Genomic DNA, 25,999 nt, shown 5'->3' with positions numbered 1-25,999 from the left:
ACCTAAGCTCTCATGAAATAACCTGTAAATAGAATTTTTAAGTTCATAAAATGTTGGGAAAGAGAGGAAAGTCACAATTACAAGGAAATCATGCATTCTCTGCCAACTCATGGTAGCAAATGAGTTTTGTCATCACCTGGAGACAAGAAGCTCAAGCACATGCTTAGAATGCATTTTACAAAGTGTGACATTCTACCTACAAATACTTTACAAAAATCGGTAAATGCCTGGTTATAAAATATAATTCACAACAGCACTGATATCTTGCGTGGTGTAATTTAGGAACAAATCATTTTACGGTGTGACAGGCTATGATTGCAACTAAGATTCAGAGCTTTGTATATAACAGTATGTACACGGAAACAACTTGTAGATATTTTATCTACTAAAATGGCTTTAATTCTAATTTAAAGATGTTAACCCTTGGCAGCCGGCAGAAAACCTTCTAGTTTGGCCATACAAAACTTAAGCTCGTATTGTTTGTCGTTATATGAATTATCCCTTACAATATTTGCGGATTTGAGACACCGTGAGTTCAGACTTTGGGGTCACGTGACCTAGATCATCCGCTCGTGTTGACAGCTGAATAATGAAATGATACATCAGCGGGTGTACGGTCAACGACGCGGGCTCAAGTGTCCTTGGTCTAAAATTTAGCGAAATTAGCGGAAAATAATAAGGGCTGACCTTTAAAACCGAGGAACTCTGTTTTCGTCGAAGGCACTTTCCTTTTTGCAAAGGTTTAAAGGAGAAAATTAATTTTTGAAAAATTTTAGGGAGTGTACCAAATTTTCGGAGGTTGTTCTGTAAAAAAAGAAGCGGCAAGGAAAACGACGCCTCGAAGCAACAGAATAGGAAATCAACCATGCGAACGACTCAAAATCCGTGTTTCCGCGGGAAAACCTAGCGTATGCGTTATTCAGCTCTGTCACTCGTGTTTGGATGCGTTCAAAGTGCTTTCATGCAAGCTTGGCGAGTTCACAAGTGAATTCGTGTCTCTGGCCCATCTGTGGATTGCTAACAGGACCTACCAAGGCTTTTTGGGCCAGTTTTGAGTGGCAAAAGCCTCGAGCGATGTGATATTTTGCTGGTAGGACTGGGTGGCCCGACAAGATTCTAATAATTATTTTATTAAAATGGAAATGTGAGGTGTTGCCTTCTCGAGTTGCGGTGGAATTTCCCAGTATTCTTTTCGGTCATAAACGAGGCAAAGGTTGTGTTTGCGACACTGTAGCTTTTGTCAAAAGGAAGAACAAGGGCTAGCGGATAAAGTGAGAAGGCATTTTCCAGCCAAACAGCAAGATCTGGCCCTGAGGTGTGTTTTGATTGCAAACTTTTGATTAACAAACTTTTTTGATTGCAAACTTTTGATTAACCGCCTCCCGGTTAACTCAATGGATAGAGCGCTGGACTGTAGCGCGGGAGGTCGAGGGTTCGAGCCCCGGCCGGACCAACACTCAAGGTCTTAAAATAATTGAGAAGAATTTGCTACCTTTCTGTAACATCAAGAAATGGTTGGATATTCTAGTCTTCTCGGATAGGGACGAATAAATGGAGGTCCCGTCTCCTGCAGGGTTGGGGCAGGTGACGTTAATTTCCCACACACGAGATTACTGTGTGATGGATGTCCTCCCATGGGGTGGGAGGGGTGGGTTAGGACAGCAGGTCCACATCAGCTATTACAGCTGCCAATTAATCAACCTGCTTAAACAAATAAATGAACTTCACTTCACATTTCTCGAGCAAGTTTTGATCTTAAAAGATCGACACTTTTTCAGTGTTGCTCTTGGAGCAGAATGCTGGATTTTTGGGATTTGTTGTTATATGAAAGGTTCGCTGCAATGGAAATCGGGAATCATTGTGGGTGTTTTAGGCTGCAATAGGTGTCACACCAAACAGCCTTGCAATGTACACACTTACATAATGTTGTCTCTTAATTTCAACAAGAAACAAATAACAACAGTAATAGTAATTTCTAACATGTATGTGTGGCTTGCTGGAAAAGGGTTAAAACTAGTTTTCTAATAAGGCAAAGAAAGCATGGAATTTAAAACATTATTGTACTTTCTACAATTTTAAGTTAACTTATCTATTAAACTAAATACGTACAAATACATATTCTATCCACAGTCATCAATAAAATCAATGTATAAATAAATCATTAAATCATAGGATATTTCCTTTTTGGGCTATATAGTAACCTTCATTCAAAACATAATTCACATCTTAGAAACAAGTTGAAAGATTTGCAAGAGTGCAGTGCTGCCAGATCAGGCGTTGTTGACAGATAGTTTGAAAACAGAACAAAACTTAAAAACATGGCCAAAAGTAAAAAAAAAAAAGGGAGTTCATTTTCTACATCATTCCTCTACAATAGCTAGCTTTTAAAGCCTATATTTTCTCAGAATATGGTAGCTATTTATTATTCCTGCCATGTCTTCTTAAATCAGTCCGGTTTCCAGAAGTGAAGGGTTCCGCTTTATTGAGGTTAATAGTCGAGAAAATGTATGACAGAAATTTTGGGGCAGAAAAAAAGGTCCGGTATAGAGAGGATTCTGGTTTAATGAGGCCGGTTTAGAGGGGTTCCACTGTATTTGTAAGTTGCCCAATATTGAACACAACCTGATGTTTTCATTACACTCTGAATGAACCGACAAAGACGTGATTTATAATGACGTGGAGACCACTTTCGATTTTCCGTACACCATCATGACTGGGGGAAGGTTATCTGTAGCAAAATAAGTTTAAAACAGTAAATCAAGCACTAATTGTAACCGTGTAATGAGCATAACTGGTAAAAAAAAATAATAATTCATCCAAAAAATCGAGGCAGGTAGACTACAGCAACAGACACATGTACACCTCAGAGACCTATTTATAAGAAAATGACCAGCTAATCACGTGAAATCTTCATGAATGCAAGGAAAGGGCAAAGAAAGAGACGGTATGTTAATGCACATCAGAGTGTCTACAAGTGATCTCTTTGCAGCGTTTATTTCTTGCTCTGCACCTTTAAACGAAATCATAACCGTAATTAGATTTGTTACCTGAGAGCACAGTTATGTCTTGAATAAATTGCTGAGCCATGTTTTCCTCGTTTGGAGGAGGGGGAAGACCAGTAAATACAACAACTAAAAGCAAAGCGACAACAATAAAATTCATCATGATCTACAACCTTCCACTGCGTCAAAACTATGTGCACACAAAAACATTCACCGGATGTAACGGGAATTATATGCGAAGTCTCTAACTGAAGTCTTCCGCATCCTTACAATGACTCTTTGCATATATTTCATAATACATACATTTAACCTTCAAATTTTCATTAAGCTTAAATAACATTGCCTTCCTTACGTCACATATGACACCTCTGTCTTAAACTTACATGCTTCTGTTGAGTGAATTTTGATGAGCTGATTCACTGTTCGGTACCAGTTGGTGGAGGGCTGTATTGGGGAAAAATGGCAAGAGTCAACTGACATGACAAAGTCACCTACTATCAGGTTTTGTTATATTTCGACTTTCCCCAAAAATTAAAATTGTAGGGAGAACAGTAATGAAGGGCACATCAATGAATTTATAGGAAGGAAATACTGATGCTTCAGATGAGCACTCACCGCCATTCCATCGGCATTTCTTGTCTGAGAAAGAGATTCTTGTGTGCTGTGAATCATCTAGAGTATAAGATACAGGGAAGTATGTGTCTTCAAATTGAAGATAACAAGTTTATGAATGAAAATACCGAATGGATGATGAATCACGCCATCATAATGACTTCTGAGGGATGCGGCAGCCATTTAGTTTAACCAGCTTTTTGACCCCTATGCACTTTGGTATCCATTTTAAAATCATGGCTTTTGCAGGAGAAAAGATCTGTAATAAATTTAGAATAATTTTATTGGTGCCCAAGGGAAAACCTTGAAGTGAGCTCAACCGAACGGCAACACAATACACTTACTAGGAGCTGCAAATAGACGACAAAAAAGGAGAACAGAGGTTTGTACAGTACCCGAACTTCTGCAGGAATTCTGAGTTCTTTGAGAAGATTTGTTAGAGTTCTATATTGTGCTTGGTGGTTATCTTCATCATCTAAACAAAAATAAAAATAAATAGATTTTAACATATTCCCACATGGATTTCACTACGCCTCAACAAACGCTAACTCTGGATCTGGTGAAAATCTAGGTTTTTCCGTTCATTTAATTTGGTTCACTGGAGTGAGCAGATGGGTGCCATCATGCTTTCCCCAAAAGTGATAGAAGAGTTTTGAGGGGTATTAGGAAAAACACTGCAAGTAATGATTCCAATGAATTGCTTTTCGATCGAAAATCATGAGGCCAAAACAAAAGTAATCCCTACGGCCAATCAGAGCAAAGTAAAATTTTACAAGGAATCGATAAGAAATAAAAGTGAACAAAATGCAAACTACCTAAAGCGCTGGAAAACGCGTTTGAATGAGTCGTGATTGGTTTACATTTTGTATCTGATTGGTTGACGTAAAACAAAACCTAAGCTTATTCGTGGACGATCCTCCCAGTAAAGAGCACTATTTAAGCAATAGTGAAAATAAAGCTGCCCCGTATTATTTTAGACTCTCAATCAATAAATTTCTCTTAGAGGTACTTGTATTTATTCCAAACATCCTGTCGAGACCAAAAAACATGTTTTCATGGGCCATTTACCTCCAGTCTCCACGATCTGCATGACTCTAAGTTTAGATCGATTTTCCCAGAATGGCACCATATGTAGAACACAACTCAACTGAAGCGTAAGGAGGAACGTGAAATCATAAGGACCAAGTACCAAACCTGCTTAAAGACACACACAAAAAAACAAATGCTTGGTTATGTTAACTCTCTAACGCGCTAAGGTGCAGGACACATGCAAGGGAATGGCTGCAGTGTTCCGTGATTTTTGTAGAAGAAAGGAGGACGGGAGAGGTCAGTTGCAGAGGAGAAGACAGCATCACTTTTTCCTAATACACAAATACGAATTGATGTAGAAAAGGTTTAAATAACAAAGGATCTAGACAAAGGGGATCTTTATGAACCTTGCATGTTTTTAAAGCACTTGTAAAAACATTGCTATTCCGCTATTGTACATTACGTTTCTTCTCTCTGGGATTTTATTACAGGTTAATGCATTTTATTAAAAACTAGATCATTGGATAATGCAATCCAAGAATTTTTATTGGCTTAGCCATTATGGTATATCAGCCAATATACCATAATCTACAAATATGGTAAGCGTACGTGTCAGCTTAAAATTAAACGGGAGCTAAATATTTAATAAAATTTAAAAATTTAATTTAACGTTTTTAATAAAACAGTTATTCCACTCGAGCTTGTTGGATATGAGATGATTATAGCCAACTCGGCGCTACGCGCCTCGATGGCTATCTATCATCTCATATCCAACGCGCGCTCATGGAATAATTGTCAAGTACACTATAGGTTAATACATTGTACACTATAGGTTAATACATTGTACACCATAGGTTAATACATTGTGCACTATAGGTTAATACATTGTACACTATAGGTTAATACATTGTACATTAAGATTCTTCTATCTAAGTATTTATTATATGTTAATTTTTAAGTCTTAGTTTAATGTGCACGGCTCTTTTGAAGACGCACTTATTAGTGATAAGGATTTCGTGGCTAAATAAAGATTGATTGATTAATTGATTGCGGCAGGAAGAGGGAGGGATGGGGGGGGGGGTAGGAAAAAGGAACATACATGATAACCTTCATCTTGTGTAAACATTAACATAACTTTTAGCCTTTGGAGCTTAAGATTATACGACAGGGCCTCACCTTCTCCGACGACCGTGGTATTCATTGGCCACACATCTAGAAATGCAACACTTAAATGAGTACAGTAAGACCAATCGAATGGAACATTATTCAAAATGTATTACGAGGTAGTATTTGCCTACAGCTACGAAGAATTTTTTCAAATTTCTTGCGAACCACGATAATGGTAAAGTAGGGGTGGGAAGGGGGGCTTACTTGTAAAATGAGCTCGTAGGCTAGTTTTCAGACCCCCCTCCTTAGTTGAAAGGAGATCCTTCCTTTAAATGGTAAGTTAGATCTTGTTAAAAACCTTTAAATACAACTTGAACCAGTTTTGAACACCTAATGGCAACGGTGTGGTATCGGTTATAAATTCCCACTATAATTGCAAAAAACTGACTTTGTTGGGTAACAAAACAAACCACCGAAAAAAAAAAGCATTGTATTCTTTACCAATGTATCCTTCCTTGCCAAGAGTGTTCTTGTCCAGTTGAGCGAAGCTGAAAAATTCACCATAGTGATTAAAATATTCAGTCTGCTGTTTGGGATTAAAAATTTGATTTGTACTAAGAATACACCAAATAGCAAACAGAGGAGCAAATATTTACTTTCACAAAAATAGTGGTCTGCGACTACAAAAATTCCAGTGAAAGAAGCCTCAACAAAGTTCTCGTTCCAGCCTCCCAAACATTAGTTGGGCTCAATTACCGACTGAGCTATGCACCCGCATGCCACATTAAACTCTATTGGGTCTCTGTACCGGTAAAGGAAAAGAAAGGGGATATTTAATTGTGATTGGTCAAGAGTAAATAGCAAGTGGGGTAAATCACAGCAAGGCCCTTGACAATTGTTGTACTTTATGTAAAAAATAGACTGAAAAGTGATGAAATGGCTTTCTGGTAAACAGTGACTCCAAGACACACAACATACTTCATATAACATTCTTCAGTATAACGTGACTTACTTTCTGGCAATGCAGACGTTTTTGCCCATTAAAACCGCATCCTATAAGCATAGGAAAAAAGAGGAAAAAAGAGGAAAAAAGAAGAAAAGTACTATTTGTATTGAATTGTCTTAAGTATAGTATACAGTCTAAGAGTAACTTTACCTTGGGCGGTGCAAGTAATTGCGATTGACATAATATGAAAGTAATTGAGACTGATATGAAAACTCGTGCCACATTTTCAACCAGTCAGATGGAAAACTGAATCCATTCTTGAATTGATCCGCCGCGTTTTCCCTCTCTTCAGGTAATCTGCTTGTTTTAACCTTGATATCGTATGGGCTTCTTGTGACATTTACCTCAGTTCTGATTTGACGATGTGATTATTTCCGTATTTATTTTACAAAAAGCGCTGTAAGCAACTGCGATTCCTTGGCCATTTGCTACTGTAAGCAAACTATTCTTGGTGGTTTTATAAACATTGTGTTTCTGCAACAGTTGCATGCTTAAAAAATTGTCACAAAATATTCCACAGCAGCTGCCTACCTTAATAATTCCTACATAGTCCTTTAATGTCATTTTCTGATGTCCAGGCTGGGTGAAAGACACATGCAACAAAGTTTCAGAACACAGTTATCTTGAAGGCGTCATTAAAGCCAGTCGTTAGGATTATGTATTTTAACTTAAGACTATTTTCATCGAAATCAAAGAAAAAAAAATTACCTTCATGATTGCAACATAGACCAAACTACATTTCTCGTTAACTTACGTGTGTTCGAAGTGGTGGAAGTTGTAACAGTACACTGCGATAAATTTCATCTATGGTAAAAATAGAAACAAGGAAATTTCATCAAATAATTAACAACTTCATTCCGGAACCACATAAAAAAGGATGCAAAAGCACAACCAAAAAAGCAGCATTAAAAGACCCAGATAAGCAAGACCTATCCCATTTCTTACCTTTCCTTTGCACCCTCATAAACGGAAGTCTCGGCTTCCTGAAGATTCCACGAGAAAAACTCTCCGTAGGGAGCTCATGATCGTAAAACCCTGTTTACAAATGTAGGAGGTAAGGTCAATTCCAATTTTTCTTTCATTGGTATATTGTTTGTTGAGTTTTCTTTGTGTAAAGCATGATGAAATAGCCCTCTTGCATATTGGATGACAGATCATGAGCAGTTCAATTACTGTGAGAGGGCTAGAGAGTTTAAACACTGAGTAGTGTGGGTGGGTAGGCGAGTCCTTGCTGGCTCATTTTGCAAGCTAATTCACTTCTTGTGGAAACACCAGCCATACAACACTACTTTCTGGTTGAAGACTACATTCACCCAGGTGCCAGACAAAATGCAGGATGGGAAGTTACATAAAATGGACTGGCACCCGGTCTAAGTGAAGAAACAACACTTCAAGATTAATTGAAAATGGAATAAGCTGCAATTCTATGGGTTAGTTCTGGTCAGAAATACCTAAGAAAGTAAGGTCTTTTTCCCTGTATTGTTGTTTCTTTCATTTTCATCTTCCCTCAAGTGTTGTCTCCAAAAACGTTTTATCACTAACAACGAAATAGCATACATCTTTTAATTTTATTTACCTAAGATTAGAGTGTTTGGTTTCATCCCGCCCAGTCCAGAGGTCTAAACACACACACACAAAAAGACAATATAACTTAAAAAGAAAAATTGAGATCAGTTTTAATCTGAATGTCAATAGCAATCTAAGATCATATTGGTTTTTCATTAGTCCAAAAAGTTGGGCAACATTTAATCAAAATGCGCTAAGGGGAGAAGGACAGCATTGCACAGCAAATAATTCAGTGCTAATGACACTGGTTTTGAAATAAGACAACTGTATCAGGACTTCTTGCAGTTGCTCCTCATTTTTAAAGATTTAACGTCAACAAAAAACATCTAAAAAAAATAAATACAAAAAGATGAATACATGGTAACTTTGCACGTATTCCACATGGTTCACCAGCAAGCTAAGACTCTAAAAAGAATCATGAACGAAATAATGATTAAGTAACTTTTCTCACCATCAATAAGTTTTGTGCGCCAGCACGTATGGTTTGTGCAACAGTTAGCTCCACAAAGGCCTTTATTTCCGTACAATCAATGAAATTTAGCCAAGTTGTAAGTTCACGCTTTTGTCTTCTCAATAACTGTAGACGGGAGGTATAAAGTAGTCAATAAATACGTCAATCAATCAGTCAATCAGTAAATCAGTCAGTCACTCAATCAGCCAATCCATCCATCAATCAATCAATCAATCAATCAATCCATCAATCAGTCAGTCAATTAGTCAGTCAGGCAGCTGGTAAATTAATCACTTGGCCAGTCATTCTGTGATTCAGTCTAGCAATTAATTATGATAGCAAACTAGCCAAGTATTCACTTTGCGACTCAACTGGTCAGTCAGGGTAACTTTAAGTTTTATCAACTGAGTTGATAATGTAAATTGGCCACTGTAAAGAACTTCTTAAGCTGATATTTCAAGTGTTAGCCCTTTGTCAGAGCGAATGGCTATGGCTAACACTTGAAGCAGTTTATAAAACCAAGTTATCTTGTAATTCCTCCCCCCCCTGCCATACGCAGCACCATAGCTTCTGACTGTCAGTCAGTCGGTCAGTCAGTCAGTCAGTCAACTTTATAAACTAACGAGGGTGTCACACAATGCTTAATACTGTTGGAAAATTTGACTTCTCGATCCAAAGTGAAAATTTAAATACTACTTCAAACAATCAATTACTTACCTGAACATCAAATCCACCTTCTTGGATATGACCGAGAATATAAAGACCACCCTAACAGTTATATGCAAAAAAAAAAAAAAAAAAAAAATCAATTATTTGTTTTAGGTAACAGTGTTGTTTGCTATTAATCAATCTTCCAAAATATAGTATATAGCTTAGAGGCAGTGGAAAGAGAGGGCACTGTGAATTAGGAAACAGTGTACTCTCTTCATCAACAATAATTATAGACTTGGAGCTCAAAAAAAGTTATGACTACATCGCAGTATTGGTGAACTGTTCATGCATTAAACCCAATTCAAATTTGAACTGACTCAAACTGACAAAAGTAAGTACACCTTTCAATTCAGTTGCTTACTAGCAATTCCCTGGCTGTTCCTATTACAATTTGAGGATTTTTTTAATTATGGTTTGAGAAAAAATGAGTGAACACGATTTACGTCTTAGGTTGAGTTCACAGGGCCTAGATTAAGCCATCACATAACTGCTCAAAGTCAAAACTGCAGGCCAAGCTAGGTGGGAGGAATGGCTGAACCATTCTAAAGTTGAAATAACCATTTTTGGTTCTTTTAGATACCAAACTTTTCTTCACCTTCTTGATGTCATTAACAAAGTCTATCAAGGGGTAACCAGAGCGTGGATTGGACACCAATAACAGCACCTGACGTACAAAAGAAAGCAAAATAATTTATGATTGATAACTTTTCGCTGCTTCATTTAATTTCAACTGAATTAAAGAGAAGTTGGAGTTCTGAGAGAACATATATGCCGGAGAGGGGAGTTCATACTTGGGTAAGTGGGTTAAGTGAAACCTGTCTTTACAGGAATACAATTAGCTAGGAAAGTCAAAGATGTCTTTTGTCTTGCTACTAGCGTGGGAGAAAGCCTCTTGAGTCAAGTTGGAGCATGATAGTGGCTTCTACATGCGAAAATAGGCCTTGGAATAAGTGAAAATAAGCTGAATGTGAAATATTGTGGTATACCCTCAACAATTTGTTAAGGACAACATCTGTGTTCAGTTGATGTCTGTGTTCTATCGAAGTCCATAATTATTTCAACGTGAAGTGATTTCCAGCTAAGTTTCCAGTGCCATTTAGTTTTATAGTGCTGATGTGCTTAAAGGTGAATAAGCCCCTGATGAGAAATCTAACTCTAGAACTTCCCATTCTACGCTCCAATGTTCTTCCTCTGGGCTACTGAGAAGTTCTTATGCGACACATGTCCTGCATACTGCTAAAATCAGAAATTTCCACATTTAATTGTTCACATTAATCATCGCACTTCTTGGATTCTTGGAAAAAAAATTCATCCTCAATTAAAATTCTTGCACATACATCTATCATTCAGGACCCTTCTAAAAACATAGTATATTTGGACATTAAATTGGGTGTCAATACCTGAGGTCTCCAGAATTTCACATGGTCTTTTCTTAAGTCTAGTCGAAGAAGGTACTTCCTCACCTACAAACACAAAACCCCAAATAATAATGACCTTAATTGCACAAAAATGAAAAACGTTGAGATTTTTCTTATGCTGCTTTAAGGTTAAAAAAAAACAAACAACATACCTGATGGTAAATCAAAGCTTGTGACACATCTCCCCAAGGGGTGGGAGGTGCACGGAGAGAAATCACCACAAACAAAATCACCATGAGAGCTGAAAACAAATAAAAATGATTAAGATGTGAAGTTCTGCATTTCAAGTTTACAACTAGATAAGGAGCTTGAGATTTCTATTGGGCGATAATTAATGAGGGAAAAGTCCGAATCACGCTTTAAAATCGAGAGCAAATATGTGACTTTCCTTTAGACTATATATCTACTATTTGTTCACACATTAACGAAGACATAGGCTCATCTTCTTATTAAATAACTACTAGCTATCACAGAATAGATGACGTGTAGTTTAGCCAATCAAATTGCAGCATTTGTAAGAGTGCTTGTAGATTTAGACTAAAACCAAAGTCGTGTTAATTAAACAGAGTGCAATTAAGGTTAGCTGTCTAAAATGTGGATACAATCTCTAACCAAGTCATCATTGAGTGTGTGCTTGAAAGGACAAAATTTAATACATCCTGAAAAACTTTCAGCAGATAGGTTACCTCTGCTGGACTGTGGCTTGCAGGCTTGCATTCCATCCACAGGGAGCAGCAACACTCGTAGTTGCTTCATGCAGAACCTAAACCTGATATACACGTGCATGGCAAGGTCCAGTTACATTGAATTAGGCTCAGAATTTTTTTCTACAATACTGTAGGATCAATTGGTAACAACCTACCAAATGCAAGAGCAGCCCATTTGTAATTGACCAGGAACATGATCAGGAAACAAAACACAGCACCAAGGAGAGCTATGATAAATGAGAGAAATGTTACCAGTGATACACAGCTGATAAAAATCCCAGTCATCTTTAATTACCATGGAGCACTTAAGTTCCGCAGCAAAAAAAAAACAAGGTCAGGAACTTGCAATGTTTTCATGGGGTTACATAATACAACCAGTGATTTTAATCACTTAGAATTATTGTAGGAGGCTTAGCTTGAATTTGAAAATTTCAAGTTGGTTTGCTCACAAATCACCATCAAGGGTCTAAGGCATATGCATAGGTGGATGTTCTCCACATGAAGGATTCATGAAATAGTTCAAAGCATGTGAAATGGCAATGACTTTTTCAAATGCTTTTCCAATACTTTTTGTAAGCCTCTCACATGCATGTACAATTAACACATGAAATTATACTTTTAAAACTGTACAGCGACAGTACATATAATTATTTCACCATCATGAGCACCTGATAAAAGAAATTATATGATGTGAAAGTGATATGACTCCCATCATGCCATCTACTTCCTTGCTTATTGTTACAGTAGTAAAAACAACACAAATGCACAAGTTTGTGTTGAGGAAAGAAGTGTTTAAAGCAATTCAAAACAAATCTCACCCGATTGCCAAGAGAAATACTGAAATGTTGGTCTGTAACAAATAGAGGAGATGATTTTATCATTAGTCCACTATCTAAAATAATTATTAACAGTTTCACAAAAATGAAATACTCACCTAAAGTTTGGTGCAGAAGCGACTTTGAGAGCAAAGCATGCCATGTTGGTGACCCCATATGACAGGAGAAAGAACATACTGACCAACACAGCAACTTTGTCGACATTTCCAATCAAAAGAACAACCTACAGATTGACAAGAGACAAAAAATATGATCAACATGCCAGAGGCAGATCCAGGAATTTTTGATTGAAGGGGTCCAAACTTTGGTTCAGAAAAGACTGTTGGACTCTTTGAGGCAAATTACTTCTCCCCCACACCCCCTCCCACCAGTCGCGGTTGCATGTTATAATTCCTTGGCCGCTTACCGTTTATTTGGATTCTTTAAAAAAATCAGCCAGTTAAAAGTGATATACTATCCTGTCTCAAAGTTGTAAGCGTCAGGTTTGATAGGGGGGTCCAGGGGTCCGCCACTGCATACAGTGCTATGCTCTCCATTATTGTGTTTGAAAACCATAGGGGTGAGGAAGCTATTTCTCTAACAGCTACACCCTCCAACTTTTCACACCCTACTGTTGCCCTCACTGCAAGGTTGTCACATATAGTGTTCTCCAGAGGTAACTGCAGCCCAGGTGTTGATTTGACTTTGAGGCCCTCAGATACTTAAAAATTGTACAAACAAAATACTTGTTGCAATATGAAACAAAATTGAAATTCTAACCTTTGCTTTACAAACCCAAAAAAAAAAATTTAAAACTGTAAAGATTAAAAAAGCAGACTGGATACTTGTGGCATAGATGCTCAAGCCCTTTGGACACTCACTCGTTCACTGCCGTCTACATTTTTTTAGAATTTTATTTTAAGGCTGGCTACTGAAAAATCACTTTAACACCCTCCTTTCTCAAAATAAAGTTTTACCTGAACAAGGAACCATGACATCAAAACAGCTCTTAAAGGTTCTCCATTTCTGCGGATAACTTTGCTAAATGGGCGAAGTATGATACCTTTTGGGTAAAATTAATCCAGAAAATGTTCTAAATAGCTTGTTAGGGACTATCAGTTTGGAAAAAAAAAAATACATTTTGGGACCAGGCATGCCCACAGACAAGAATGAAGGAGGAGGTAACAAACAAAGAGGAAGAAAGAAGTGCAAGCCTGCTATATTCACCATAAATTGAATAAAATTTTCAAAGAAAAAAAGAGGAAGCAAAAAATAAGAAACTAAAGATAATTTAGAGGGAGAAAGAAGCAATGAGTGAGAAGGGAAGAGAAGAGAGGCCAGGGGAAAATAAGAAAGATATATCCATTTTAAATTCAGCAGCTTACCTAGTAAATCATCTTTAGCAATAGCTTGGAGAATTCTTGAGGCACCTAAGGAAACAATGAAAAATTTCAATCAAAACTTAACATCAAGCTCATTATATTAACTGAATGTTATGGTCTAAAATGATGAATCCAAGCAAGTTTGTCATGAACCTAATGTGATCAAATGACAACATACATTATGCACAATAAAGGTTCCATGGATAATAAAATAAACTTGATATGTGTGACATGCAACTGTGACAGTGTACTGACCTATGAGGCAGCTGAGAGCAGCTGAAAGAGTTGCAGCAAATGTTCCTACAGTTATTAACCATTCCACTTTGTTGATTACCTAGGGATAAATATATCTTATTAACCATGCGTGAGGGCTGTACTGGGAGAATATCGGCCCGAGGTCTTGACAGTACGGACTGAGCGCAGAGAGGTCCATACAAAAAAGACCGAGGGACGATATTCTTCCAGTACGGTCCTGAGCAAGCTTGGTTAATAAGAGATTTATTATAATACGACTGAAGTTCAAAGGGACACAAGTGTGGTATCATTCGGGACTATTTGGGACCATTTGGGACTGTGCCCGGTCCAATACTGAGAGAATATTGATTGGCAATAGAGTATTTTGATTGGTTGATTTTAGTTATTGGCCCTCTGACTGCCCGAGTCGTGTAATAAACAGCAAGTACAAGTCAAGCAGTCAGACATCTCTGCACAAGTTTTACAACTGACAGTAACTTCCTTACACTACTGACAGAAGTGATTATTATCATTGGTGGGGGCCTGGAGTTAATTGGACATTTTTCCAACTTCCATTACATTTATTTATTAAATAATTAAAATTTTCACAAACATAGTTACCATAAGATAGTTGTAATTGTTTCGTAGTAAGGATCTGGGACATGTAGCACTTGTAAAAACCACTGCAAGAAAATTTGTTTGCTGCAGCAATTAAGTTGTCTATAACTGGTAGGGAGAAATATCTTTAATTGGTCATATTTGGTAACAAGCATTTTATCCAAGAAAGCTTTAAATGCATTTTTCTTAATATATGGATTCTATTAGTTGATGCTCTGCTGATAAATGTTTTTTTCAGAGGTTAAATCTTTTTACTGATAACAAAAAAGTGGACTTTCAGATATTTGACTAACTATTATACAATCTGTTGATAGTACAGATATTACAAGATGTCATCAACAATAATTTTCGGGGAGAAGCCACATGAACAACAACTAACATTCAAAAACTTCAAATAACTCACCTAAGAGCAAATATAAAATGAATGTAAAAACACTTGCACCAAGGGTACCAAATGGTATGGCATATCCAGGTTTTTTCAAGTCCCCTGATATGTTAGCACCAGCTAAAAATTACAAAAATGTTTTCTTCAATTGTTGATAGTACAAAGCCTGAAGCACAGAGGGGCAGTTAAGTTTGAGCTGGTGACATGCCTGGTGATATCATTTGCCAATTCCCACAAAATTGATTGTTAGTGAAAATCCCCGATGTGCAACATTCTAGATATCCACATTTCTTGTAGATCATGGCAAAATCACCATCACTGCACCTGGAACATGTGGCATTTTTTGCCCATCATCATGATGGGCTTCTTTAAAGGAGCAATTGAGCTTGCACAAGTTACTTTTGCACAAGTTACTTTCCCACATGCCACCTTAAGTCTATGTCTTCAATTAGGCTTGCACATGTAACTTTCCTGCATGCCACCTTGTTTATGTCTTCAATTTGATTTATTAAAGAACTTCTGCAAGGTGCAAAAAATTGTTTGGCAAGTGAGAAGTAACATGAGATATTACTAGATTTTTAATCCAAAGATGTGAAATTTGAGCTTATGGAAATAATTGATAGATTTATATGTGCACAGTACAGCATGACTACAAAATGTGTTGAGAATTATGTACCCATGACTCCAGTAACCCCATTGAACAGAACTCCAAACACTGTCAAAGGAGTCTGATGCTCGTTAGTTGTATAGTCTTTGGTGAAGTCAGGCTGCAGAAAAAAAAAACATTATAACGATCACTGACCCACAAATTATCCAGTCTAAGTGCTACACATTCCCATCCAAATGAGAAAATTTGGTTTTAAATCATGAAACAAAATTAGAACTAGTAACTTGTTCTTTGAATCACTCCAGCTGTTTGTATCTTAATCATATGTAAATTAAACAAATTACAAAACTTTTCTCTCTAGCAAAAACCAAAAAGCATTTCAATTACTGCCAAATAATAATTGGAGAAAACTGAAACAGTGTGGTAGACACAAGTAACCATAGATTAATATACTTCATGCCCTCCAGATCATGTGATTGGATGATCTTCACTCCATCTCTCTTCCTCTTTCTCCCCCCTACCATTACCTCCTTCCTTACCACATTCCTTCTTTCTCTTCCCTCCCTCATGCCTCCCTTTCTATCCTCCTTTCCCCTCTCTCCTTCCTTCCTCCCTCTCTCTCTCTTCCCTTCCTCCTTCAACCCCCTTTCCTCCTTTTCTACCTCCCCTCCTTCCACCTCCCTTATTCCTGTCTTCTCTCCCTCTCCCTTTCCTCGCTATTCCCTTAGCTTTCACCCTTCCTCTTTCCTTCTTTACTTCCTTCCTCCTTCTCTGATGACTTTCCCTTCTGCCTCCCTCTTTCTCTCTCTCCCCCTCCCTCCTTCCTCCCTCTTTCCCTCCCTCCCTTCCCTTTCCCTGAAGCTAAGCCTCCTCGATTACTTTAATTTGTTTTACCATTAACTTAATACAATAACTGTATTTCTAACTGAAATTGTTACTGAGAAGGAAAAGAATTTTGTAAAAACATACAATCTTGCTTTGTATTCCTGAGCATAACCTTACCCAAAGATTGTTGTGCAAAGTCGTAGAATTCCAACCCGAGTATCTGTATGTAACATTCTGTAAAAATTAATGTTTCTTTTATAAAACGAACAACTCATTTAAATGTCACATACTGAAAAAAGTTGTACAACATTCAATAATTATGTCTTGGACTACTAGTTAGTAGTACTTTTGAGATAGCAAAGAACAGTCAGAGCAATGCTCTTAACCCATGTTTAAACCATCCACAGCTGTAACTTAAAAGTTCTATGACCTGTCTTAAATACAATACAAAACCCTGTAATTGAGAACTTTCAGGTTTCACCCAAAGAAAACAGAGTAAACAAAGTTTGTAAGTGTTTAATTGCTTCTGGCTTGGCTATTTATCAGAAGATTTTCTTTAATGATGACAGGCTCAACCAGAAGGTATGGAAACTCCTGTCAAAATTTCAAATCATGGCAATTTTTGACCGTGTAAAAAAGCTGAACATTGAACACTCCTTTACAAGTAGCTACATAATTGACACAAAGCTCAGGGGAACTTCCCCAATTTTCATTTCATTCATTCAGCTAACACTTTTGACACAGGTCTAAAATGACATTAAACACCAAATGAACATACCTGGGGAAAGTTATGTTTGTCACTTCCTGCATGAATTCCAGGGGGCAAGTCACCCTTGTGTTTGACAATAAGAAAACTGACCTGAATCAATCATAAACATGACCATAAGATAGTGCTTGGTAAAATAAAAAATTAATTTCCTGTTATTTAACTGGCTTTGTAATTGTTGTACTGTGTTTTTGAAATTTCTAAGATGTACAAAAGTAACAATTATAAAAATCTTTCTCCTCACTTCCTAAAACTTAACATTAAATATCAAGTACTATTATTTCTGAATCTCGACTTCTTCGAGTCGATTTGACAAAACCTTCATAAAACTATACATAAAATAGAAAGCAATGTAAAGAAATGATCAAAACTGTACATTTTCAAACCAGATATGTGTAAGTCAAACACGCTTCAAAATTTGCCGGCCTTAAGGGAGTTAGGTCAAGAATCTCTCTTGTTTTGGAAACAAACACATCTTGTAGAGATATCCTAGCAGTGTATAAACGCACAAGGATTCCAAGATACTTAAAAATTGACAGAATTCAGGGCATAGAAGAAAGCTGCCGATAAAAAGGCTTTCAAATTCAAAACAAAATTGAAACATCAGCTTCGTCAGTTTCTGTAAATTTTGAAAACCTCTTCTGTTGCCAGTCAAAAATATCAAGTACTATTATTTCTGAATCTCGACTTTTCTTCGAGTCGATTTGATGAAACCTTAATAAAACTATACATAAAATAGAGAGCTATGTAAAGAAATTATCAAAACTGTACATTTTCAAACCAGATATGTGTAAGTTAAACATGCTTCAAAATTTACTGGCCTTAAGGGAGTTAGGTCAAGAATATCTCTTGTTTTGGAAATAAACACATCTTGTAGAGATACCCTAGCAGTGTATAAAAGCACAAGGATTCCAAGATGCTTAAAAAATGACAGGGCATAGAAGACAGCTGCCGATAAAAAGGCCTTCAAATTCAAAACAAAATTGAAATATCAGCTCCGTCAGTTTCCGTAAATTTCGAAAACCTCTTCTGTGTTTTTGTAATTTCTAAGATGTACAAAAGTAACAATTATAAAAATCTTTCTCCTCACTTACTAAAACTTAACATTAAAAGGATATCAGGTCGGTTCTGGTAAATTCTATTTTGCATAATGCATAAACACAACGATCAAAATAACTTGCAATTGAAGATGAAACAGCAACCATGACAGCTAGGAAAATGACAAATGATGTCTTTGCAAACATTCCTGAAAAATATGTAAAAATCACATCATTAGTGCAACAGTACTTGATAAAGGAAAAAGGGAGAGGTAGGAGAAGGGAGATGGGAAAAGGAAGGGGAGAGAGAGGACGGGATAAAGCAAAGGAAGGAAAATGGGAAAACAGAGAAGGGGAAGGAAGAAAAGAGGAGAACAAAAGGGGAAGGGTGAGAGAGAAAACAAAAAGAAGGAAGGAAAAAGGAAGGGATGGAGTAAGGAAGTGGGAGGAGAAAGTGAAGGAAGGGAGAAAGGGAGAGGGGATGATGTGAGATGGGGTGATGGAAGAAGGAAGGAAATGGGAAGGGAAGGAGAGAAACAGGAAAAGGAAGAAGGAATAGAGGGAGGGATGAAGGAAGAAAGTGGGAAGAGACAGAGAGGGTAGGGAAGAAGAGAACAGGAGAAGATAGAGGGGGGAAAGGGACATGACAGGAAGGAAAAAATAATGAAGGGAGAGATATAGGGGCCGAGGTAGGAGGAATGGAAGGACGGGTGGAGGAAGAAAGTGGGAAGAGACAGAGAGGGTAGGGAAGAAGAGAAGAGGAGGAGATAGAGGGGGGAAGGGGACAAGACAGGAAGAAAAAAGTAATGAAGGGAGAGATATAGGGGTTGAGGTAGGAGGAATGGAAGGAGGGGTGGAGGAAGAGAGTGGGAAGAGACAGATAGGGTAGGGAAGAAGAGAAGAGGAGGAGATAGAGGGGGGAAGGGGACATGACAGGAAGAAAAAAGTAATGAAGGGAGAGATATAGGGGCCGAGGTAGGAGGAATGGAAGGAGGGATGGAGGAAGAAAGTGGGAAGAGACAGAGAAGGTAGGGAAGAAGAGAAGAGGAGGAGATAGAGGGGGGAAGGGGACATCACAGGAAGAAAAAAGTAATGAAGGGAGAGATATAGGGGCCTAGGTAGGAGGAATGGAAGGAGGGGTGGAGGAAGAAAGTGGGAAGACACAGATAGGGTAGGGAAGAAGAGAAGAGGAGGAGATAGAGGGGGGAAGGGGACATGACAGGAAGGAAAAAGTAATGAAGGGAGAGATATAGGGGCTGAGGTAGGAGGAATGGAAGGAGGGATGAGGAAGAAATTGGGAAGAGACAGAGAGGGTGGGGAAGAGGAGAAGAGGAGGAGATAGAGGGGGGAAGGGGACAAGACAGGAAGGAAAAAGTAATGAAGGGAGAGATATAGCGGCCGAGGTAGGAGGAATGGAAGGAGGGAGGAATGGAGGAGAGAAGTGGGATGGACGAGGGAATGGAAAATGAGAAAGAGAAGGAGAAGAAAGGAAAGGAACAGGGGAAGGAAGGGAACAAGAAATAACAGACTTAAACAAAATAAAATATCATAAAGTAAGAGACTACACCACAGAATGATACTTCTGTCTTACCTGAGCCAATCAAGCAAACTAGCAGGCAAAAGAGCAGGACTACTGATGCATATAAAAAATGATACCATTCCCCTGGATGGAAAACTACATCAACAAACAGTAAAAGAATATTTCAATAGACAGACTGACACATTTAAAAAACTTGTAACTACTTAACGGTAAATTGAAAGTAATATAATATTAAGTTTTAGTTCATAAATTGAGAATTGGTTTATAAACCACTTATTAAGAGAAAATCGGACAAACTTACAATAACTATTGCCCAAAAACCAATTATTGTTTGTCACCTGGTACTTACTATTGGGGTGAGTTTCTGCAAAATTGTTTAGCAAGGCCTCAACAAAACCTGTTCAAAAAAGAATTCTGATTGTAAGCCACATAAACACTGCAAATGTATTATGATATTGGCTTTGGTAAACAATAGTGGAGGTCAAATAGAATACACTTTTTGCAAATTTCTCTCCAGCTTGATCAATCTCCATAATTTTGCATATACTTTGCCATCTTTTAAAACACTTGGAACAATTAATTTAAGACAAAAAAAAATCTTGGAAAATATGTCACAAAAATGAATTTGTTAGTTAAATAAAACTGCAAAATTTTGTTAGCTGTTCTGTGGCTTGTAAAATATTAAGACAGTATACTATAGACTCACCCAGAAGATAAAGAGCAGAGGCAAAGATGTTAGCAAAGTAAAATATCACTCCTATTGATCCACCAAATTCTGGACCCAATGTGCGACTAATCATGTCTGATTTGAGTTAAAAAAGTGTCATGGCATTGTATATAATAATTAATAAAACAATTGTACATCACGGATGAAATGTGTGATGTTTGATACAAATCCGAGAAAATCATTGTTAACAACATCATCCCGGTCATGAAAATATTTTGTAAATGAGTAGGAGGCACAAAACAGAAGGTCTGGCTTCATCTCAAGCCCTCTCAGAAGGGATTGACATGTAACTTCTCCCTATCATATCCATACATTATCCAGCAAACAGGTAATCAGAATACTCAAACTTATCAGGTAGAAGTTTTTATCTTGATCTAACAGCAAATTCTTGTAACTAATTTGCAAGGAAATGTAAAGCAGCTAGAAGGGAGAATTAACAATCAGATCTTGGGAGTTCAAGGGTTAAGGCATTGTGTTATTGGGTGAGGGACTCACAGTGTTGTACCTCTTACCAAAGTGCAATGGCCACCCGTAAAATTTCCCCTTATTCCTTAAATCTTGAAAAATAAAATCTAGATACAGAAAATGATGTAATATTTAGAGTAAAAAAAGCAAATTTTCAAATACGTAGTTACTGTTATAAACTGAAAAATAAACTTTTCGATTCTCTCAGAGAAACAAGAAGCTGCAGCAAACTCTGCTCTTACTCTTCAAACCATATCACAGTATCATGACAACAAATAAAAAAATTCTCTGAAATTATTCTGTACTATCAATTCCATTTGGTGCTAGATTCTTAACAGGATACAGTAGGCTCCACCCTCCTTGACAGCACCATTTGTTGCAATGGCTGAGATGGACAGTATTGTTAAGCCTACAACAAAGTAAGCTATCACAAACATGCCGATGGACAATACTAGGCCAGCCTGTAAAACAACAAAAGTCATTAAACAAAAAAAATGTCTTTTCCTTTTCTATTCAACCATCATCAGGGTTGAAACAGTAGGAGTTAAAACCCTTCGACCTCTAAGAATGAACAGCATCTAATTTCTCCTTACAATATCACCCCCTGAATCACAATTAAGGTCAGGAGAATAAAGGAAATGATCACCAATGAAAGAAGCTCTTGATTGCTTAACAATTTCTCCTTACAAAATCACCCCTGAATCACACATTATGGTCAGGAGAATAAAGGAAATGATCACCAATGAAAGAAGCTCTTGATTGCTTAACAATTTCTCCTTACAATATCACCCCTGAATCACACATTACGGTCAGGAGAATAAAGGAAATGATCACTAGCTACATGACTGTACAATTCTCCTTGTCAGCACCTTAGGAAATGTATAAAGAACAGTATGGAGAATATGCATACTGATGTCATGGTGTGAAGAGTTGAGGACAGGGAGAGAGAACTGTAGAGCTTTGTCAAGTCCTCTTCACAGTGTCACTCTCAAACTGTTTCTAGGAATTATTTAATTACTGACAATCTTACATATAATATGAACTAAGAGAAGTCGAGATCATATCCACAGAGTAATACTGCAAATGGACTTTAGCATAATTTCAGAGCTGAGCAAAGAGTTTCCAGCAATCTGATTGGTCGAGCGGTTCCTTATATGACGCTATATAAACCGCTCTGTGCGGTTTATATAAAATGTTCAACTAAAATGTTAATAAATGTTACTAAAATGTTATGATTTTAGAGATTTCTCTGTTGTTCAGTTCTGAAATTATACTAAAACAATTATTTGCCTCAGGTTCTGTGAATATTGTCGAATAATCCCCGAGACGAAGTCGAGGGGATTATTCGACAATATTTACCGAACCTGAGGCGAATAATTGTTAACTATCAGCCTATTAATAATTGTTAATATTATTGATAGAGACAAACCTAACATACCTGGCCAACAATAAAGCCAAGACGCAAAAATAAAATTACGGAAAACATAGATAGGGTGACTGGTACCACAACACCAAAGAATGTCGACAACTTGTTTTTGTGCTCTGGCTCTGAAAACCAAAAAAAAAATGAAGAAAAAAATAGTTACAACTTTAATTAGCAGATTGAAATAAGACAAAGTGCAAGTGTATCTTAAGTGAAGATTCTTCTTCAAACATTGCAGTCATATCGGGACAGTTATCTAAAATTCATTACAGCAGATTACTGGTAGTGTGAATCTCTTTAATTAATTTATTTTTCATTAGTTTTAATTACTTTTGTGTACTTTCATAGGTTATTATAAGTATTGCATTTATTATGAATAACATCTCTTTATTTTTGAGAAATAAAGAGTGCCAGTTCCCTGAATATTCATTAGGGGCTAGACAATGGGTTATTATTGCTCTCTGCTGGTTGCCAGGCTTTATAAAATACTATGTGCACATTAACTAGGGGTTGTAAAAGAAAAACATGTATGGAGTGGTAATTATAAGTCCATATTACCACGAACAACAAGGAATAAAATACATTACCTTCAGCTGTCACAGACATAAACTTCTGTGAACTTTGTTCTTCACCAACATTGCTCAGTGGATTGGATAACATCAGAGAGTAACCTCAATTATTACACAAGAAAAATGCCTTAATTTCCTGTTACTTAAATTAAGCTAATGAGCAAGCCCCTCAATGATTAGCTATCAATAGCCTCAATCAAAAGTTGTATGGTTACTGTCAGTAGTGTCCACAGAAGAGCTTAAACTGGTGGGCTTTTTCAGTTAGAATTTCTCATGAGTATTCATCTCTATCACGCAAATGTGGTTAAGAAATGTTTTCGTTAATTGATAAAAGGATTTGAATCCGAATCAGGTTCATCTGAATTGATCTCTAAATTGAGTCAAAACTACATAATGTGCCTATTAACACTCTCTTTATTCATATCACTTTTATTAGCTATGCAAAATAGCTAATAATTGAACAAAGGAAATGTGTAATAGGCATGAATATCCAGACCAAAGCATTCTGTCACAATGCTGCAGTTTAATTGGCTCTGACTATTTGCTATTTTTTCCAAAACGATAATGTAGCACGTAGGTAGTACCTTAACAGTGACTGTGTGTGGTTGTAAAATAACATGAAATAAATAAAATTATAAGACTGTCTTGTTATTGAGTTTTGGACAACTAGTAGATTTATAAAACAATTAGCTTATTCATTCTGGGTTTGATTTTGAGTTGATTCAGGCTTTGCCTGCAGCAAATATCATGCAACAGAAATCTAGAGCTCACAATCTAATTGCTATATACAGTATATCCTAGTGGTCATTGTGGTGTCAAGTATCACTGAGTATTTGTAGAAGTTGTTCTGTATTTTGACGAGCCCTTAACATCAAAATACAAACACCAAGTAAAAATTCTCAGAAATATTACACAGCATGTCTGCTTAAAATTATTCTATGCACATTATACATAAAGAGGGAAAAGCAAAGTGAATAGAGAAGCTTTAACACACAGACGACTGGTTTCTTACGTTTTTTACAACAAAAAAATTACCAGCTGTTCAAATTTCACAGGATATTTGTACTCTATTTGCACATTATTTGTACACTATTTACCACAGTTAGATAGTGATAAAGAAAGGTTCTCCCATAGTAGTAGCAATATTAGCTTTATTCATCATGAATAACTATTTGATTAAAATGATTTGGATATATCAACAAAGTTGAAATGGTAAATTGGCCACCGTAATGATTACAAAACCTTTAAGGGCTAACGCTCGAAACATCAGCTTTTGTAATCATTACGGTGGCCAATTTGCCATTTCAACTTTGTTGATATATCCAAATTATATCGTTACTCCCACCGACGCAGCCCTAAACAGTCTCTTTCGAAACTATCAGCCTTCATTTATTTGATTAAATAGTTGATTAATTAATAGAATTAGACTTATTGACTGATTAATGTCCTCATTAATAAATACTCCTCAAATTAGTCAATCGACTAATGGAAGATGCAGTAACCCAATGGTCATCAGGGTGGACTTTAATTTGGATCACATGGTCCAGGTTGAAGAACTGATTAGTTATAGTGTTGTGTTCTTCAGCAAGACACTGCTCTCACCAGGGCTTGACACTAACATTTCAACTTACTAGCCAAGTGGCTAGTGACATCTTACATGTTTTTAGATGTTACGACAATTTCAGTCTGTTTACTAGCCAAACTGGCTAGTGGAAATTGAAAACCACTCAGCAAAACTGAATTTCTACTAGTCTGTGGCTAGTGGGCTACTGTTAGTGTCGAGCCCTGTCTCATAGTACTTCTTTCCACCCAGGAATATTAACGAGTACTGGTCAACTGTTAAGGGAGCTGATAAAATGTCGGGATAGGATGAGGGGGGGGGGGGGGTAAGTAGAATACTCCTCAGCATCTTAGAAACCAGAATAAGTTCAGGCCCTTGTAGGCAACTTGGCTCAATTGGTTCATAATCTTTTACTTGATACTACTCAGACAACTGATTGACTGATTGAACTAATTTAAGTGACTAACCAACCGAAGGAATGGAAGTATAAATGGGTGCTTTAATGGGAATAATCAGAAGAGGAAGTGATCGATAAAATAAAAATTAGGGATTTCCAGGCATCCTGAGAAAATATTCTTGAACTAAGTTGACAAAGTCGCAAGATTGTACAGTGTTGAATTTTCTTCCTTACACCGTAAATCTATGAGGACCGAGTTTGATTAAGAAGAAGCACCACCTTGCATTGATTTACATGTAAAAGGCATGTACACTAATAGGAAGCGATTAGTGGGAATGATTGCAAACATCTTTTAAAAGAACTCACTCAGTGTTTTGAGTGATAATAACTACTGGGAGCTGAAATAGCTATTATAATGTTACGGGTCAATAACTTTATTTCCAATTCCTACTTTTAAATCTGCCTCAAGTGATAGTGAAAGTGCCACATGATTTTCGAGCAATTTAAGATCTATTTCAATGTTTTATCTAAATTAATGAAAAGCACGAATATAGATGGTTCAATGTTAGAAGCAGACGACTCTTTTGGAAACTGAAAAATATATCAATAATAAAACCGAATTTGTTAGCTACAGTATAAACTTTAACGAAATGAAATAAATGGAAGCTGAAAACAGTCTCCACTTGAAGTGATCAACAACTCGTATTTATTTGACCTGAAAAAAGACCTAATTCCTTACCTAAGTTAAATTTTTAATATTACTGCAGGTTTGTTGTCTCATTCTAAAACTGTTAGCTATAATGGTCTATAATACGGTTATGGAGAATTCGCGTGCGCCTTCCGCTTACAAGAAACATGACATCATCTACGACAATAAACAAAGCATACCTTCTGTCATTCCTAAACCTCCCTCAGCCTCTTCTGAAACACTTTCCCACGAAGACGCAGAAGGAAGCAAGGTATATCTTCCCATCAGCGGTCTTGGTGATCCACGTAAGGCTGCCATTTTGCTGCTAAACAGGCCTGCAGTTTCACCTTC

At 37.0% G+C, this 25,999-nt stretch overlaps 1 protein-coding gene across 3 annotated transcripts; it reads right to left on the bottom strand.

Annotated features, from left to right (window-relative positions):
- Nucleotides 1–1,963: 1,963 nt before the first annotated feature.
- LOC111343463 (solute carrier family 12 member 9) lies at nucleotides 1,964–25,983 on the bottom strand. 3 transcript variants are annotated; one of them, XM_022950651.2, is made up of 37 exons: nucleotides 25,849–25,982; nucleotides 23,021–23,104; nucleotides 22,449–22,558; nucleotides 21,354–21,471; nucleotides 20,525–20,620; nucleotides 20,168–20,215; nucleotides 19,870–19,953; nucleotides 18,423–18,487; nucleotides 17,254–17,334; nucleotides 16,653–16,709; nucleotides 15,720–15,810; nucleotides 15,062–15,163; nucleotides 14,662–14,723; nucleotides 14,062–14,140; nucleotides 13,810–13,854; nucleotides 13,402–13,487; nucleotides 12,544–12,668; nucleotides 12,428–12,459; nucleotides 11,765–11,836; nucleotides 11,055–11,143; nucleotides 10,885–10,947; nucleotides 10,080–10,148; nucleotides 9,491–9,541; nucleotides 8,774–8,899; nucleotides 8,333–8,375; nucleotides 7,702–7,791; nucleotides 7,511–7,560; nucleotides 7,288–7,335; nucleotides 6,763–6,803; nucleotides 6,252–6,298; nucleotides 5,820–5,855; nucleotides 4,683–4,811; nucleotides 4,010–4,089; nucleotides 3,618–3,674; nucleotides 3,386–3,446; nucleotides 3,048–3,131; nucleotides 1,964–2,728 (listed from the first exon to the last, which is right to left on the bottom strand). In XM_022950651.2, the coding sequence occupies exons 1-37, from the start codon at nucleotides 25,964–25,966 to the stop codon at nucleotides 2,667–2,669; spliced, it is 2,781 nt and encodes a 926-aa protein (XP_022806386.2). In that variant the 5' UTR covers nucleotides 25,967–25,982; the 3' UTR covers nucleotides 1,964–2,666. The 3 variants fall into 3 exon arrangements, with proteins under 3 accessions (XP_022806386.2, XP_022806387.2, XP_022806388.2); XM_022950652.2 differs by having other exon boundaries at nucleotides 4,683–4,808; XM_022950653.2 differs by lacking the exon at nucleotides 23,021–23,104 and having other exon boundaries at nucleotides 25,849–25,983.
- Nucleotides 25,984–25,999: the final 16 nt, after the last annotated feature.

The sequence above is a fragment of the Stylophora pistillata genome, chromosome 13, assembly GCF_964205215.1.
Source record: "Stylophora pistillata chromosome 13, jaStyPist1.2, whole genome shotgun sequence".
Lineage (NCBI taxonomy): Eukaryota > Metazoa > Cnidaria > Anthozoa > Scleractinia > Pocilloporidae > Stylophora > Stylophora pistillata.
This window is presented reverse-complemented; position numbering and strand designations above follow the sequence as displayed.

Bases quoted from the DNA above. Each gene is read 5' to 3' on its own strand.
- LOC111343463 (XM_022950651.2), bottom strand. From the start codon at position 25,966: ATGGCAGCCTTACGTGGATCACCAAGACCGCTGATGGGAAGATATACC. The intron at 7,792-8,332 runs GTAAATAAAATT...ATTTGTAAACAG, and splicing joins ACCAAACACTCTAATCTTAG to GGTTTTACGATCATGAGCTC. The intron at 6,299-6,762 runs GTAAGTCACGTT...TGAATTTTTCAG, and splicing joins AACGTCTGCATTGCCAGAAA to CTTCGCTCAACTGGACAAGA.